At 39.1% G+C, this 15,714-nt stretch overlaps 1 protein-coding gene across 3 annotated transcripts in view; it reads right to left on the bottom strand.

Moving 5' to 3' along the window:
* The window catches only part of LOC149028194 (uncharacterized), a 125,193-nt gene that overhangs the window by 12,188 nt on the left and 97,291 nt on the right, over nt 1-15,714 (bottom strand). For all 3 annotated transcript variants that reach the window (XM_089169146.1, XM_089169131.1, XM_089169139.1), the window contains exons 21-25: nt 8,167-8,260; nt 7,680-7,778; nt 2,195-2,305; nt 783-860; nt 282-443 (exon numbers count right to left, since the gene is read on the bottom strand). In XM_089169146.1, the coding sequence (XP_089025272.1) occupies nt 282-443; nt 783-860; nt 2,195-2,305; nt 7,680-7,778; nt 8,167-8,260 (544 nt within the window). The remainder of the gene's footprint in view (nt 1-281; nt 444-782; nt 861-2,194; nt 2,306-7,679; nt 7,779-8,166; nt 8,261-15,714) is intronic.

The following is a 15,714-nucleotide window of genomic DNA, read 5'->3' as shown; positions in this document are numbered from 1 at the left end:
AAAATTAAGTAAAAACTATAGTTATAGGTGTATAAAATTAAGTGAATTGTGGCTTCTTCTTTTTTATTTTGATAGAAGAAATATTGAGTTTTACTGTGCTGTGAATCAGAAGCAGTAGAATAGTGCTACTCCATAAAGAAAAGAGTTAATGTTTCAATACAACCTGGTGTGTCAAAAATACATTCAGATATCACCCAAGTGTCGAAGTACCTGAAGAAGTCCCCTACCAGTAAATTATGTGCAGCTGGTATGGACTTTCTGGCTCTGGAAAAATGGATTACCTGTGAGATGGTTACAATGGATGCACATCTGCTTAAGAATGGAGGAGGATCTTCTGAAATATACAGGGTCCGAAGAGGCGTGCAATATCCACACAACATTCCTTGTCTACTCATTTCATGGAGCAGAAGTTCCACCATTTTACTGTTTTCCTTTCTGCTGGCCTGTTTCATTTATGCATACCAATATTAGGTTTTGACAGTATAAAGAATCCCAATTTGGGGTAGCCGAATTGACAAGGGATAATTGCCCAAGGAAGAGTTAGGTCTTGAGTTTGACCCCTCATACCCTTTGGGCCACTCACATGGGGGTGTTTAGTGGTCTTTAATGCTTTCGATAAAAGTAGAATGGCTCTCATTCAACCCTGATATGACCCAGTCCATGCAGCTTTGGATCAGTACGGATCCATGGGAATAGTTAGGCCAAAGGCCTGGACACCCGTGTTAACAGAGAAAAGAAAAAAAGAACAGTATAAAGAAAAAAAAAGAAAAAAAAAAACTTACCTCAGGAATTTTCACACTTCGAAAAGAAACTGGAACTATCATACCATCAACCGCTGAAGAAACTAAACTTGCTTTAACCTGTCAAATTAGGAAATGACCTGTAAGCTTCTGAAACTGGTCCAATTCATTAAGTAAAATACATACAAAATACCTAATAATACAAATTATTACTAATAAAGTCCCTTTTTTTTTTTTCTTTTTCATTTCCCTAATAAAAAAAGCAAAGATAGTAGAAACCTAAAGTTTCCATCAACCCAAAAGAAACATCAATCTAGCAGTGCAGTGCATGTATTGTACATGTTTGATTGAAACATTCAAAATGTAACACTGTAACTCAGGTTGGGGCCCAACCAATAGATTCATTGATAACAGAAGGATAAAATCCAATAATAACCTCTTTAGTTGTAAGAAAGCAAGTAGCAGAAGTAGAGGAAAAAAAGAGGAAGTAGGTTAGAGAAATAGCTTAGCAAGAACTTTCAATCTCTCAATCTCTCTCAAGAAAGTAGAGTAAAACCTCATAGTATGTCTCTTTAATTATTAGTTAGTAAGTTGGCTTCAGATTGCTCAAAGTCTACATTGGGTTTAGTTGAATTAGTAAAGTGATTGTGAGAAGAAATAAGGAGTAGGCCGAACCCAATTCTGTCTCTCCCACCCCTCCCACTTGGGCCAAGTCATTTGGCTTCCCTCCACCAATGGTATTTTCATTCTAGCTCATCTTGGAATTTTGTTAGACTCTATGCTCCCCCAACCCTTTGCAAATTAGTTTGGTTTGAAGGCCACATCCCCATCACTCCTTCACCATTTGGAGAACCCTGAACCCTTGCCTTCCCAACAAAACCTTTCTCTTTTGTTGCTATATCTTGGTTTCACTTTCACGCACCACTTAGTCAGTAGGCCATTTTTTCCCCCTTGCTCCCCAGCCAGCACTAAATGGAAGAAAACATTAGATTTTATTTAGCCTCAAAGTTGCCATCCCCTCCCATTTGCTTGGGAGTTGTTGTGGCTAGTTTCATCCTTTTTAGATAACTTGACCTATGACACAACTGGCAAGCTAGTGTTTCGGCTGCTATATCCATATTTGGATGGAGCAGAATCTTCAGAGATCTCCCAACTCTCATTCTGTTGATTTGATTTAGAAAGTCATCTTCTTACACACACACACACACATAGAACTGGCCCACCAAATAATAATGAGGAAAAAACAGTCTCCAGGAGAAATTGTGACTTGCACTGGTGCTAGAAAGTTCCCTCTCCCTTGTTCAATTACTTCTAATACCAAACATTCTTTGAATTCAAGTTTTTCAATCCCTTAAGTTGCTCTCATTCTGGAGGTGGGATCTTTGGCTCAAATGCACCAAAATTCTGAATTGCCAAAACAGTGGTTAGTGGATTTGAAGATATTACAGAAGTACCTTGCATGCTGACTTCAGCTTTAATGCAATTAAGCATCTTAGTAGCTGCAGTTGACCAATACATGCTAGAGATTCAATCCATGGTTCCCATGACATGTCTACAAATTTGGCCTGACCAACAACAAAATTACCATTTAGTAATACATTATTAGATTATACAAACAATTTGATGATACAATACTTCATTCTAGTAGTACTTTTAAGTAAATGAATACAGCAGTTTTAATTCAGAGCTCAAAGTGCCTATATGAACTTGCTTCCAAGCATACCAAAGAGGCTGTAAATGGTGACCACAGAACTTGGTCAAAGAAAATATCAAATGATTGAATCACTTAAAATTTAGCAAAATTACTCTGTTTCCTAGGACCCCTAAATGAGACCGCATTAAAATTAGAAATGGTATAATACTGCTTCCAAATAAGCAAAATGGAGATTGATAATGTTTCACATTTTTTCCAGAGCTTACATTTTCTTGGGAGGTTCAAACTTCTCAAAACTCTATCTAAGCTTTTGTTTGCAATACATTGAGATTGAAACTCTAGTGATTGGTCTCCGGACAGGTTTTCTCTTCTTCCTTTCCATCAGTCTCTCTACTTATTCATCTCTCTTACCACTAGTATTTAATGCAGTGATATCGTCACAGGTATCAGAATGTCAAAAGATCCACTGGTTTTTACAGTGTTTCTATTTTGAGAGTAATCCCATCTTGGTCAACATCAAAATCCTGAATATAATTTTTTTCTGAAACTTTAGTTAATTATACAATGAAAGCACTAGGGTCCTACTACTGTAAAATATCATCCACATCAATAAATGATGAAAAAATTAAATTTACACCCCCTGTGTTTGCAAACAACTACGATTACACCCCCTGTATTTAACACTGTTAATTTAAATAGAAATAGACATATTTAGCCTTAGTGAATCTTAATGTTAGTTTAATAAAATTAAAAATAAAAATATACATAAAAGTCAGTCAATTGTTTTGAGTGAATCAACTGTTTTTTAGGAGATTTTTTATTGGGAATTTTGAAAATATAGTACACACTGACTCATCACTTAACCCTGTTATTATAACAGTAGGGATACAGTTGTTATATAATTCAAATCATAAGGGGTGTAAATGTAATTTGATCATAATTGATTGCCAGATGCAAAGTATATGATTCGATGTTGTCTGGAGATTTTTTATTGATTTTCGTGGTTCAATTACACCCAATCTGGCCCATAGATCAGCCCATTATTTTGAAATGTTAAAGTTTCAAGTACATAGGTTCTTAAGCTTCAATATGGCCCTGATCCAGGCTCTGAGCCTCGGTTTCAGACTAATTGCTACTCTCAAAACTGATCAGCGGTACTCTGTTTTTGGGTCCGTTTCTGGAAGCATGATTCTCCCCTTAACTAGCAATTACTTCATCCAATCTTCCTGCATTTTCACCCCTATTGTAGGTACTTTGACCACAAGATTGAGTCCTTCTGGCCCTTGGTTCTTATCTGGGTTAAGGATAGGTGTCTCATGCGGTCATGCCACAAGCTACTGTTTGTCCTATATACTGCTGTTGCCTTGCTCCAAAGGCTGCAAGCCTGCAATTCAATTATTTTTATGCTCATATTTAGCGTGTTTTAATAGCACCTCATTCATCTACGTCCTTAATTTAATTTCAGATCCTACCATATTAGTTTGCTTGTTCTACTTTTTACTGTGGAAATCAAAGCTTGCTGTGTACAATGTGAATGTTCAGATGACTACTATAAAGTTGCATGGTGCCTCCAGTTATCTTCTCGAGGCAGGCTGTGTAAGCCTGTCCCACAGCAAAACAACAGGTGGATTATTTGACTGATTTCACCTCCTGATAACTACCAGATTGGTAATATGAGAAAGCTAATTTACTGTGTTTTGGCTTTTGGGTAATTAGGATTTTAGTTTTGGGTCATGTTATGCTGGCTCGTACGACCAGCAGCTCGTGGGTGAGCTTCTTGAATCCTTCGTGCAAGTGGACTTCTTTCTGAATAGGAATGGAATTAGCTTAGTTTCCTTTATAACTTTGATTTGCAAGCTGATAAACAACCACTACTCCCCACTGTGGAGTATAACTTAGACTGATCAATAAAATTTGACTTACTTTTACAGCTCGTGACTGTTGCTATTATTTTCTTTTGGAGAGATGGCTATATTGGAAATGACAACTCCCTTGTTGGACTTAGGGTTCGGAATCCTAGTTTTGTTTGGCCGTTGGACGGTCATCTTTGACTTGCCACACAAGTGAAGACTACAGAAATCACAACTTATGCAGGAGATAAAGTTTCCTCTCCACCCATTCTCTTCCTTCTGTCATTTGTGCTTTTTAAAGGTTCTTCGCATGTTTCGAACCCCCTTGATTCATTAAATCTGCAAGTCACTCCAACACTGACACCTTCACTCCAGCAGAAGATATCTACTAGAGTCAGCCCTCTTTCATCAACACAACCTCCTTTATAGCAGTGTAGTCCGATCACCATTCTCAACACTTACTCTCCATTAAACCTTAGCTGCCAGCCTGCCACTAAACCTGCAACTTCTAACCTCCATTAAATCGGCAACTTTATTCTCCCCACCACTTCTGTCCACTTTTTAATCACCTTTTATGGAAAGAACCCCGCACAAGAACTTCAATTGAACCCAAATTCAGACCCTAACTCCATCCTAACCCCTTGGGCCCTTGACTCCTAAAGCTTGTCAACAGTCCTAAAACTTAGGGATTGAGATTCCCTCATCAGAATCACTTCATATTAGGTTCAAGAGATACCTTGTCATTAGACCCTAAAAGTTACAGCCTCATCCATGGTTGACAGGGTGACAGGCGAGGTGAGGCGATAGAGGACAATGAAAACCAAGGCAACACCAGGTTGCCTTGACCAAAAACAGGCCAAGGCGCACCTAGGCAGATGCTCTGACAACCATGGCCCCATCTCACCATCCTAAAACACTGAACCACGAACCCACCCCTTTTTCAGACAACCAAAACCTTGCTAGCTAGTTCTGTTTGTGATCTTTGACAAACTGGCCCATAATTAATTCTAACAATCTACATCAACATCACCCCCTACTTTCATTATCTATTTTTCTTCATGTTCCAAAACTACTTGTATATCTCCTTTCAATCAATTGACAAAACATCTTAAGTGCTCCATTACATTTATCCTAGTAATGCTGAGTAAGTTTAACCCTCCCAAGACCTATAGCTAAACCTGGGAGCCTAGCGCACAAAGTTTGACCTTTTTTACTATTTTATCCAGGAATCGAGATAAAGGTGACAAATGGCAGCGGACATGAGAGGGATGCTTACGCTATTTTGACATTGCATCTCCATATCTGGTGGCATTCACTACCTCTACTAGAATTTCCCATTTTAGATTGGCACAGCCAGCTGGGGCACATTCCTCTATCCAAGCTGCAACATCAAGTCCCTGATGGCAACTTTCTTTCCCATTTTCAGTGTGAAGCTTGAAAGCCTGGTAATGATCACCACATTGTTTTTCTGTCATACAGTGAGCCCAGGAGTCAGTCTATGATTTAGCTCATCAGATTTTTAGGGTCCTTGTCGGTTCAAGGGTAGGGTCTGCCTTTTGATGAATACTCTTGCACGCATGGCTACATAATGAATGAAAATTCAGTTTGGTACTTGTTTGAAAATTTTACATATTGACAATGCTCTGGAGATTACTCAAGGATGATATTTCAACCTCTTGTTTGGACAATGGCATTACTCACCAAAGCAGTTGCTCTTACACACCTCAAACAGAATGGTGTCAGACATCAAAAATTGCCATTTGCTAGTTACTGCTACATCTTTCATGTTCCAAAATTGATTGGGATGATGCTGTTGGCCGCTTACTGTTTGATCAACCAGATGCTTTCCTCTGCCCTTGGTAATCATAACCCTTTTCTGCTATTTTTCCCATCCATTCCTTCATCTAATCTACCTCATATTTTGGCTGTCAACATTTTGTCCATAATCTTCATCCTGGTTGGGATAAATTGTCTCTTCGGGATCTAAGTCTATTCTTTTGGGTGTAATATAGTAATAGAAAGGGCTACTGGTGTTTTGATCCCATAACTCGTTAGCAGTGTGCAAGTGCTGTTGTCAAGGTGTTGGCCTAGGTATCCAGGTGGGATCCCATGGGGCTGCCGTGCTGGGCAGTCACCACTTAACTAAGTGCACAAAAGGCGGGTGCCTTGGATGCCTAACCTGCCTGGGCAACCGCTTTATTACCATTTTGCCACTTTTTTTTTATTTTTTATTTTTTAAATAGTTATCTAAATAATTTTAATGTAATGTTATTATAGGCTTATCGGATCACTAATAGAAGTGAGATGCATTGAATCAATCAACTTGTTTTTATATTTAAAAAATAAACAGAACCAATAGAGAACCAAATTCCACTCGTGTAAATTGCAAAGAGTCAGTTAAGTAATTAAAAAGAGAGAGAGAAAAAAAAGAAACAGAAGAAGCTGAGAATTGGGAGAGAGAAATTGAAGACGTTAGGGCTGCTGCTCACTGCGACTGCGGATGTGTGAATTATGAAGATTGAAGCTGATTTTTGACTTTGACTTGGTTTAAATATTTGATGTAAATGATTGTCTTCATGTTATGACTTTTATGCTAGGATGAACTTAATTATTGATGTGTTTCTGCTATTAAGATTGCAAAATGTTTCATATTTACATGTTAGGAATGAAATATATAACTTTTAGTATGATTTTTGGACCAATCGAATAGTCATACTGGAAAAATTAACAATAGAATGCCTTGTGGCTACTTAATAGAGTAAGTGCTTGGAAGCCCTCAAATGCCTTGGCCGGCTAGGTGCCATGACAACTATGCTGATGTCACTTTTTCCCCCTTTTTAAATACTGGTGGATCTGTTCTGGAGTTACCGCTCCTAGACCCCTTTATTCCTCACCTCATTCCTCTTGAGGATTCAGCCTCTCAACCTCCCACCTTTATCAATAGAACTCCAGGGTTCCTCGACAAAAGGTATACAAGTGCTGCCTGATGCAATTGTGCTCCTACCATTCCTCCACTTCTGTATTGGAACTGTATCAGCCTGTGCATCATTTAATGATCTATGTCAGAATTGTATTAGTTTGTACTGTGTTGTCCTGTACCACTCTATAATTTGGTTTGCAAATAAATCAGTAGAGGCTTGAGTTTTCCCTTAGAGTTGGTTTGTATCTATTTGGAACTTCATAATTTAGGATTATATACTGTCAGATACCATGCTCAGGATGATAATTTATGTGGTTCTGAATTTTCAACAATAGAAAGATATTTACTTCAGCTCTGTCCTAGTTTTTAAAAGAGCAGTTTGAACGTCTTGCTCACTATCTACCAAAGTTATTGGCAATATTCTCTTTCCTCATTTCTCCATTGGAAAACTATATTTTATCAAAATTGAATCAGAAGAAATGTACTTCAAGCATTTCAAATTTGGACTTTCTTACCATCTGCCTATAGGATGACCATCCTAATAAAGGCATGGAGCTAGCAGGACCCAAGGCAAGATCCAATATTTGCAAGTCTTCCAAGCATCTAGCATCCAACTGTACACAAGAAAATACTCAGTTATGACATTACAGAAGCTATCCTCCAAGAAATTTCACTTGTCATATATCTTTCTCTGTTACATAAATTTAACAACTGAAATCATATAATTTACATTTTAAGAATATATAACAAGTGATGGTTGTTACCTAGGGTCTAGGACCCTCCCTTTAATGCCTTCTAGGTCCTCCTGACCTCTTCTTTTTTTTTTTTTAATAATTATTATAATTTACATCACTCCCTACAACCACTCCCCTAGGCACGCTGCCCTTTAGGGGCTTTGGTAAGAATGATTTATTGATGCCCCCCCTCCCCCAAAAAAAAAAAAGAGGAAGAAAGAAATACTAAATGAAGATTAATAAAATATCTGTTGATCGAGAAGCATACCAAACCTTTAAGAACCTTCAAAGCATTCTCTAATTTATCCATAATAATGAAAGCTAATAGAGAATCCAAGCTAGCCATTCCAATAGATCCTATGCTGAAAAATAAGTGAGGAAGGGTAAGATTTTTCACTAAAAAAATGTTTTTTAAAGAGTACAGAATCATCTGAAAATCTTAACTAGGAGCTCCAGCTTCACTCATTAATCAGTGAATATGTCAGAGGTTCTTTTTTTTTATCATTTAGAAATAAGACAGGAGTAGCCAATGTAACAGTATATTATGAAACTCAACCAGAGAGAATAATGCTGAAAAAGTTTAAAGACAATCCAAAGTAAGAATACTTGTTCAAGATATGGATTCATCATTTATTTAATCTGCAGAGAGAAGTAAATAGTATTTCAAGGCTATGAAAGAATGTCTAAAACAGCTATACACATATCAACATTTCCCAAATTGCAGGACACAAAAACCAAAATTAACAAAGAATTGTGCTAAGATATGTCATGAGTAGGGGGTTTATTGCTACCATGATTACTTAGGCTACTTTTTATGTTGCGTACTTTAGCTCGGATTCTTCTTTCCTTATTAAATTATGTTTCAACTCTTGGGTGCTTGGTTGACAGCACATCCCTTGCAGTTTGGCTGACAAGCAGTCTCAGCATAGGCTTAGTTTCCTTTTTTTATATGTAATATTTAGTTTATTTTTGTAAGCCCCCAAACTGAAGATAGTTTTACCTACTAATGAATTGTGGGTGAGGGGGAGCATCACCCACGAAACCTCTCTCCCCCCTTTTCTTCATTCTCTCCTTCTCTCTTGTTCTTCTCTCTCTTCTCTGCATGTTCTAAACTTCTAATTCTCCAAACTGCTGCTATTGTTACATGGTATAAGAGTTGTGACTGCAGATCCAGTTCTAAAATTAAGAAGTTGCTGGTTAGTAAGTCATCTCCGAGGATATTTCAATTCTACCTGTTGTACCTATCTGCGGCAGTTCTAAGAGCCTTATTACTGTTCCAACTGACTTAGACCTTCCTATCATCACATCAAGAAAAATTATAAAGATTTAATTGCTTTACTACCTCTTCCTATGGAAAACCTGCCTACAGCTGTAGAGTACTTAAATATCATGCCTATGGTTCTTGTTTCTGGGAAATTTTCCCAGGTATTTGTAGTCCTTGCATCATCCATTTTACTCTTCTGATGGTCAGAAGGTTTTGTCGAGGTCTTTTGTACCTGCAAGGATGTAGATTCAGTCTAATTTTCAGATGTTTTTATTGTTCAAAAGCCTGTCTTCTCCAAGTAATTGGCCGCCCTGTTTTTTTACCTTACACCTGGTTTCTTGCTACTAATGATGTGACTGACCAAGGCTGCTAACCAAACTGAGCTTTTGGGAACCAATTCTGCTTATACTACAATACCTTGGATCCCATTTTCGAACCCAACCATGGGTCTAATTATTAGCAATGAATCTCTTCCATTGGCAGGCAGTATCCCATTTAGGGGTACAAATCAACTTTTTTACTACTGATTTCACTCCACTGCTCAGTTTCAGTTTTTGGTGAAGTTATTTGATGTGAACCGGATCCAGGACACCCAAAGAAGGCCTAGAGAGGTTACCAGCACCCAGTGGCCCTGCCAGAAACCCAGAGAAATTTGGCCAGCGTAGAGGCATTTTGGTCTTGTTGGGTACCCTTGGTCCAGTCCATAGTATGAAATTTTAATTTTGGAAAATTTCACTAAATTTCGTTAGTGGCTAAAATGAAATCCGGATAGAAGTTCGAAACTGCAATATTCTGCCGAAATTTCAGAAACTAAAGTAAAAGTTTGGCAAAATATTGGGAACTTAAGTAAAATTTCAGTGAAATTTTGAAAATTCCAAGGGGTTGTACCCGAGCGGGGCTTATGGCTATGGATATAGATATGGTGGAGCAAATGGTGGTTCATCTGCTAATTCCAGTAGAATGTCTGCTTATGGCTATGGAGATGCAGGTGCATCACTGGTGGACTCCATCTTTGGATATCCATTAGGACCAGCACTAGTTATGCCAGTTCTGCGACTAGGTTACAGTCCATGGCCATATGACACATTCCCTAGGGTAGAATATCTACTTATGTTGATGATGCTACTTATAGAAGGGCAGGGACAGACTACACGGATAACTTTATCCGTATCATGTCATGGCCTGCTTATGTCCAGTATCCAGAGTACTCCATGACTTAGGGGATCGATCCAGCCCGATCCAGCAGCTTGTATTCAACTAGACTAGGTTTCATTCAGTGTGTATATTAGTTATTGTGGACATATGGTATGATGTATCTTATTTATTCATTTAGTGGTAATACATCATTCATTGTAATTTTCAACCAAGTACTCAGTTCTGGACTTCAACTTGTATATTGAATTCTACTTGTTCTTGTATTTATTGTTGTACCTCAATGAAAATTTTAGTGTTTTCTTGCATGATATCCACATTTACATTGGTGAAAATGCATGTTCCAAACTTCTAGTTTCACCCGCATACAGCCGAGCATGTGTCAATCAAGAACACCACTTTGTGGTAGGTTTTAGGCAAAAATAACACTTCCACTGTGTTTACTGGCTTCAAATTACGCTGCACACTGAAAACCAGCCCAAAGAAACACCAAAAACCCACTGAAATCTACCGTGGGAATCTGATACAATTTTGTACCAGATTTCCATGATATTTTGGTGTTCCGCCAATTTCTCCCTTAGATGAAACGATGAAATGAAATGAAATTTCGAACATTGGTCCAACTCTACTTGACTTAAGTAGAACCAAAATTTTATTAGGATTCTAGTCCTACTCTTATATTGATATTTGAGTTAGTCTTTGATTAGTTACAAAAGAGTCAAAGTCAAGTTAGGAGTCCTAATTAGAGAGGGATTCCCTTAGTTGTGTTCCAATTTCTACAAGGAGTCTAGTCCTACTCTTGCTTTGTAATTTGAATCACCATAAGATGATATATGTGAGTCCCAAGTAGAAGCCCCTCTTTGTTTGGGTTGCTAAGTTGGAGTCCTATCTTAAGAGGGCTTCCTTCTTGAATTAGAAGTCCTTGTTTGTATGCACTTTTATTTATTAAAGAGTCCTAGTTAGTTTGCTTTCCAATTTGAATGCAAGTAGAAGTCCTAGTTTGAGTCACCTTATAATGTTGAGTCCTATTATGAGTCCATTCATGTAGAGCTATAAATATAGCCCTTATCTTGTAAAGAGGACAGATTTTGAATATTGAATAAACATTGATTGAAGGAGGTCACGGGTTTCCAAGGGAGGAAACCTGCGGCAGCTTTGGCATTCTAATTTTCTGAAATTTCAGCGACCTTCTCTTCCAACAAGTAAGTCTTCAAACACCCCACCCCTGCCCCTATCCTTCCCTTCTCTTTCCACCATCACAGCCCTATCTTCTACCCCCCCTTCTAGCCTGTGGCAGCCATAGTTCTTCCCCAAATTCTAAACCCTAGGTCATCATCTCCCCTGTCCCACATCCTAATCCCTTTAGGAAACCTCTTCCCCACCCCCTCTCCCCTAGCTTTCGATCCTAGCCATAGTCCTAACTCCTACCCACCCCCCTTAACCGCAAGAAGACTGAATTTCTTCTTCTTCCCCTAAACTCTAAGCCCCATGCCCTTTTTTTCTCTTCTTTAAATTTCTAGTACCTTTCTGAAAATTTTGGACTTCTCAATAGATTTAGAACTCAAGGTCAGATCTATGACAATCTAAGCATTAGATCTGTCCCAAACTTTAGAACCCTCAACCCCCAACCCTAGTTACCTTCCCTTCATTACAGCCCAACTGGACCAACCAAAACCTAGTCTAAATCCTAATTCTTTTGCAGCCCAGAATTCTCAAAACCCTATAAACACTAGCCTTCTTTCACTTAGATCTTTCAAACCCTTCACCCAAATCCTATTTCTTTTTAGGTTCATCATCTCCAACCCACCTTAACCTTTGACCTTATCCCTAGCCCTAGCCACCCCATAGAAACCCTAATTCTCCTAAACCACAGCTTCTTCCTACTTTGTCTGTAGTAACCCATACTACCTTTTGGCTACCTATTAAGTCTGCAATAACCCACTCTGGCTGTTAGCTGCTTACTTGGTCTGCATAACCCATACTACTTTTTACCTATCCACAGGTTTGGAGTAACCTACACTACCTTTTACCTATGTACTCAATTTGCAGTATGCCATACTGCCTTTTACGTACCTACTTGGTCCGGAGTAACCTATATTGCATATTTAGTTCACAGTAACCTATATTTGAGGCTCTATTCCTGCCTTTAGTTGACCAATTACTATCTATATCCACTACTTGCCTTCTTGCAAAGAGCTTATGTATGGACGTTGGAACTGCATCTATTGTGGAGATTCCTACCTACTACCTATCTCTTGTGATGTAGCCATTGGAGATGCAACACTTCAATACAATTGGTACTTAGTACTACTAGCATTGATTGGATAGTGTTTTTCATATTATCGTTTATGCTATGCTTGTGAATGTTGTTCATGTCCATTACCGCCTATCTTTCTCGTTTTTAGATGGTTCATTCGTTACAAAGATTATTTATTGAAGTTGTTGTTGGTTAACCCCTTGGTGAAGTTTTCTCAATGTTTACCAGGGTTTGCCATTGCTACTTGTGCTCAAGATTGATGAAGATCTTAATCTATGTTCTTGTTATTCCAAGCTGGAGTGTTTGATATGTACACTCCAGCTTGAGGGGGAGTGTTGATGTGTATCACGAGTAGGGGGTATGTCCCTACATGATGACTTAGGCTAGTTTTCATGTTTCCTACTTTATATTAGGTTCATGTTTCATTATTAGATCATGTTTAACACATTCATGTTTCTTCGCATGCGGCCACAGTTCATTCACTTGCACACACACAAACACACATACACACATACACACATTGTAATTCAAAGGTGTAAGCAGGAAATGTAAAGGAAAATACTCCAATCAATTCAACACCACAATGGTTCAATTAAGACTGAAGTACAAGATATCCCACACTTAAGTTACCCCTCAACTAAGAGTTTCCTCTCCCCTGCAAGCTATGCTCGCCCCCTTTTCCTCACAAAAATTCTTCTCTCCCTTCCTCTCCCTTCCTCTCCCTTCATATAGCCTAAAGAAAGTCCTAACTAGTAAGCCCCCTTTCCACATAAAACTGCTATGGTTGCTCCCAAATCGGATTTCTCCACCTATTCCTATAATGATCCAGTCTTCTACTTGTTGGGATAGATTTTATCCCCTATAGCCCCTCTACTCTATCCCTTTGGAGTACCCCCCCCCAATGGAATAGTGTCATAATAATAATTCCCTCCTTTAGTTTCCACCTTGCCCTCAAAGTGAAATCAAACTTTCATCCATCGTAGCCAGCCCCATGCAACTCCCATTCCTCGCCATGGCAAACGGATCCTCATTTAATTGAAAGACCTTAAGCTGCTTGTATGGACATTGATGGCCCTTGGAGTAAGGTGCATCGCAACTGAAACACAAGCCCTTGTCCATCTTGGCTTTAATTTCCTCTAGTGTTGAGTCTGTTGACCATCGTGAGTGGTTATTTTTCCCCATGGTGGTTGGTGTAGATTAAGAGGGCGACAGAGAGGCTGGCGGATTGGTTTCCGTAGCATTTGGATAGAAACGTGGAATGATTGGGATGACTCACCTAGGTCCATTATGGCTCTACTCAAGAGGCCATATGTTGGGCTGGGCTTTGGCCCACTTGAAGTGACCTTATTATTAATGTTAAAAAATCGTTGTGCCACATTATAATTTGTCTAGTTCATGGACTAACAGATGATGGGTTCCTCGACCCACAAACGGCTTCATTCTTTGGTTCGATAGACTTCGCTAGGTCCATAATTTGGGCCTGCCTCAGTTCTGTGGCTTCTGGCCTAATATCATCTCTCGAACCCGATAGAAAGGCACCTCTAAGCCATTTGTCATCCATAGCATTGGCAACAGCAGCAAGGCACTTGAGGTGTTTCCGGTATTCCGCCAGAGTGCCACCTTGCCTGAGATTGATGAGAGCCTCTTGAGGAGTTTTCGATTGTGAAGAGCCAAAACTTCAAGCCAGGGCCTCCTTCAGTTACCCCATGACTGGAAAGTGTTTTGCAGCTGCCTAAATCACAACACCCAAGTGCTGGACCACCAAAGCAGATCGTCACCGCTTGAGGATTCCATTGCTGCTGAACCCATAGAGGTGGAAACACCTCTCTGCCTTTTCAATAAAACCCAACGGGTCATCTCCAGTAAAGATTGGCATCTCCAGCTTCCAGGGAGCAAAATCCCTTCGATAATCCATCTCTCCTACACAAATTGGCTCGTCAAAGCTCCCCCATTGCAGATTATCCCTTGTTGTCGACTGTGGAAACCTCGCTGTCCTTCCTCAATCACCTCCGACGCTGGTGAGTTAATTGCAACGGCTTTTTCCATGCAGCAGTTGAGCTCATAGTTTTTCCCTGAACTTATTGCTGCATTTTTTCTCTCTCTAAGTTTTGGGAAAACGAACCTGATTTGGAATCCATTGCTAACATTTGACCTTGGAGATCACTCATGATGGATTTGAGATCATCTACCCTCCCCTACATTCGACTTCAGACCATCCCTGGAATCGCCATTGCTTTGATACCATGTTGCTAAGACCCCAACAATACCTGCAACCTCTAGAGTACTCTCACCTGCAATTTCTTCACATGCAGCTGCAGTTCATACACTTGCACACACACACAAACACACACACAAATCAATTCAAAGGCATAAACAGGAAATGTAAAGGAAAATACTCCAATTAAATCATCACCAGAATGGCTCAATTAAAATTGGAATACAAGTTACCCAACACCACAGAATACCCTAAGCAAATTGCCCCTTAACGGACAGTATTGTCTCCCCTATGGGGTATGCTTGCCCCCCTTTCCTAAAAAAAATTCTTCTCCCTTCCTCACTACCCCCTCTCCCTCATATAGGCTAAAGCAAAATTCTAACAAACTAACAAAACCCCCAATCCACATAGGACAGCATAGGAGTGGTTCCCAAATAGGATTTTGCCACCAGTTCCCTACATGTTGGGATGGGTTTGGTCTCCTACAACCCCTCTACTCTACCCCTACAGTGTCCCCCCAAACCACACCCCTCCCCCCCCCCCCCCCCAAAAAAAAAAAAAAAAGAAAAAGAGAAAAAAGAGGGGGAAAAAAATGGAATAGTGTCCTAACATATAGCAATGACAATTTTAAAGAAGCCAAGCCAATGCAAAATATAATACACAATAATACAAGGAAATCAAAACACAATACACAATGTATAGGATATATTATTAAGCACATACATTAAAAGCACAATGAAAACTAAGACTCATTAGTAACAACCAAAGAGGATATAAATAAGTGGGATTTTTTTTAACAAATAATTTCTACACTAGATTTACAATTATTGACATTGAAACACAGAATTTGAGAAAAACTGCCATAGATTGAGAACTCATTGAGATCTCAGTAGTACCAAGTTTCTGCGGATTCTAAGTGAGGATGGCA

The sequence above is a fragment of the Hakea prostrata genome, chromosome 1 (genome assembly GCF_041222555.1).
Source record: "Hakea prostrata isolate BN-2017 chromosome 1, UWA_Hpros_2, whole genome shotgun sequence".
Taxonomy (NCBI): Eukaryota; Viridiplantae; Streptophyta; class Magnoliopsida; order Proteales; family Proteaceae; genus Hakea; species Hakea prostrata.
This window is presented reverse-complemented; position numbering and strand designations above follow the sequence as displayed.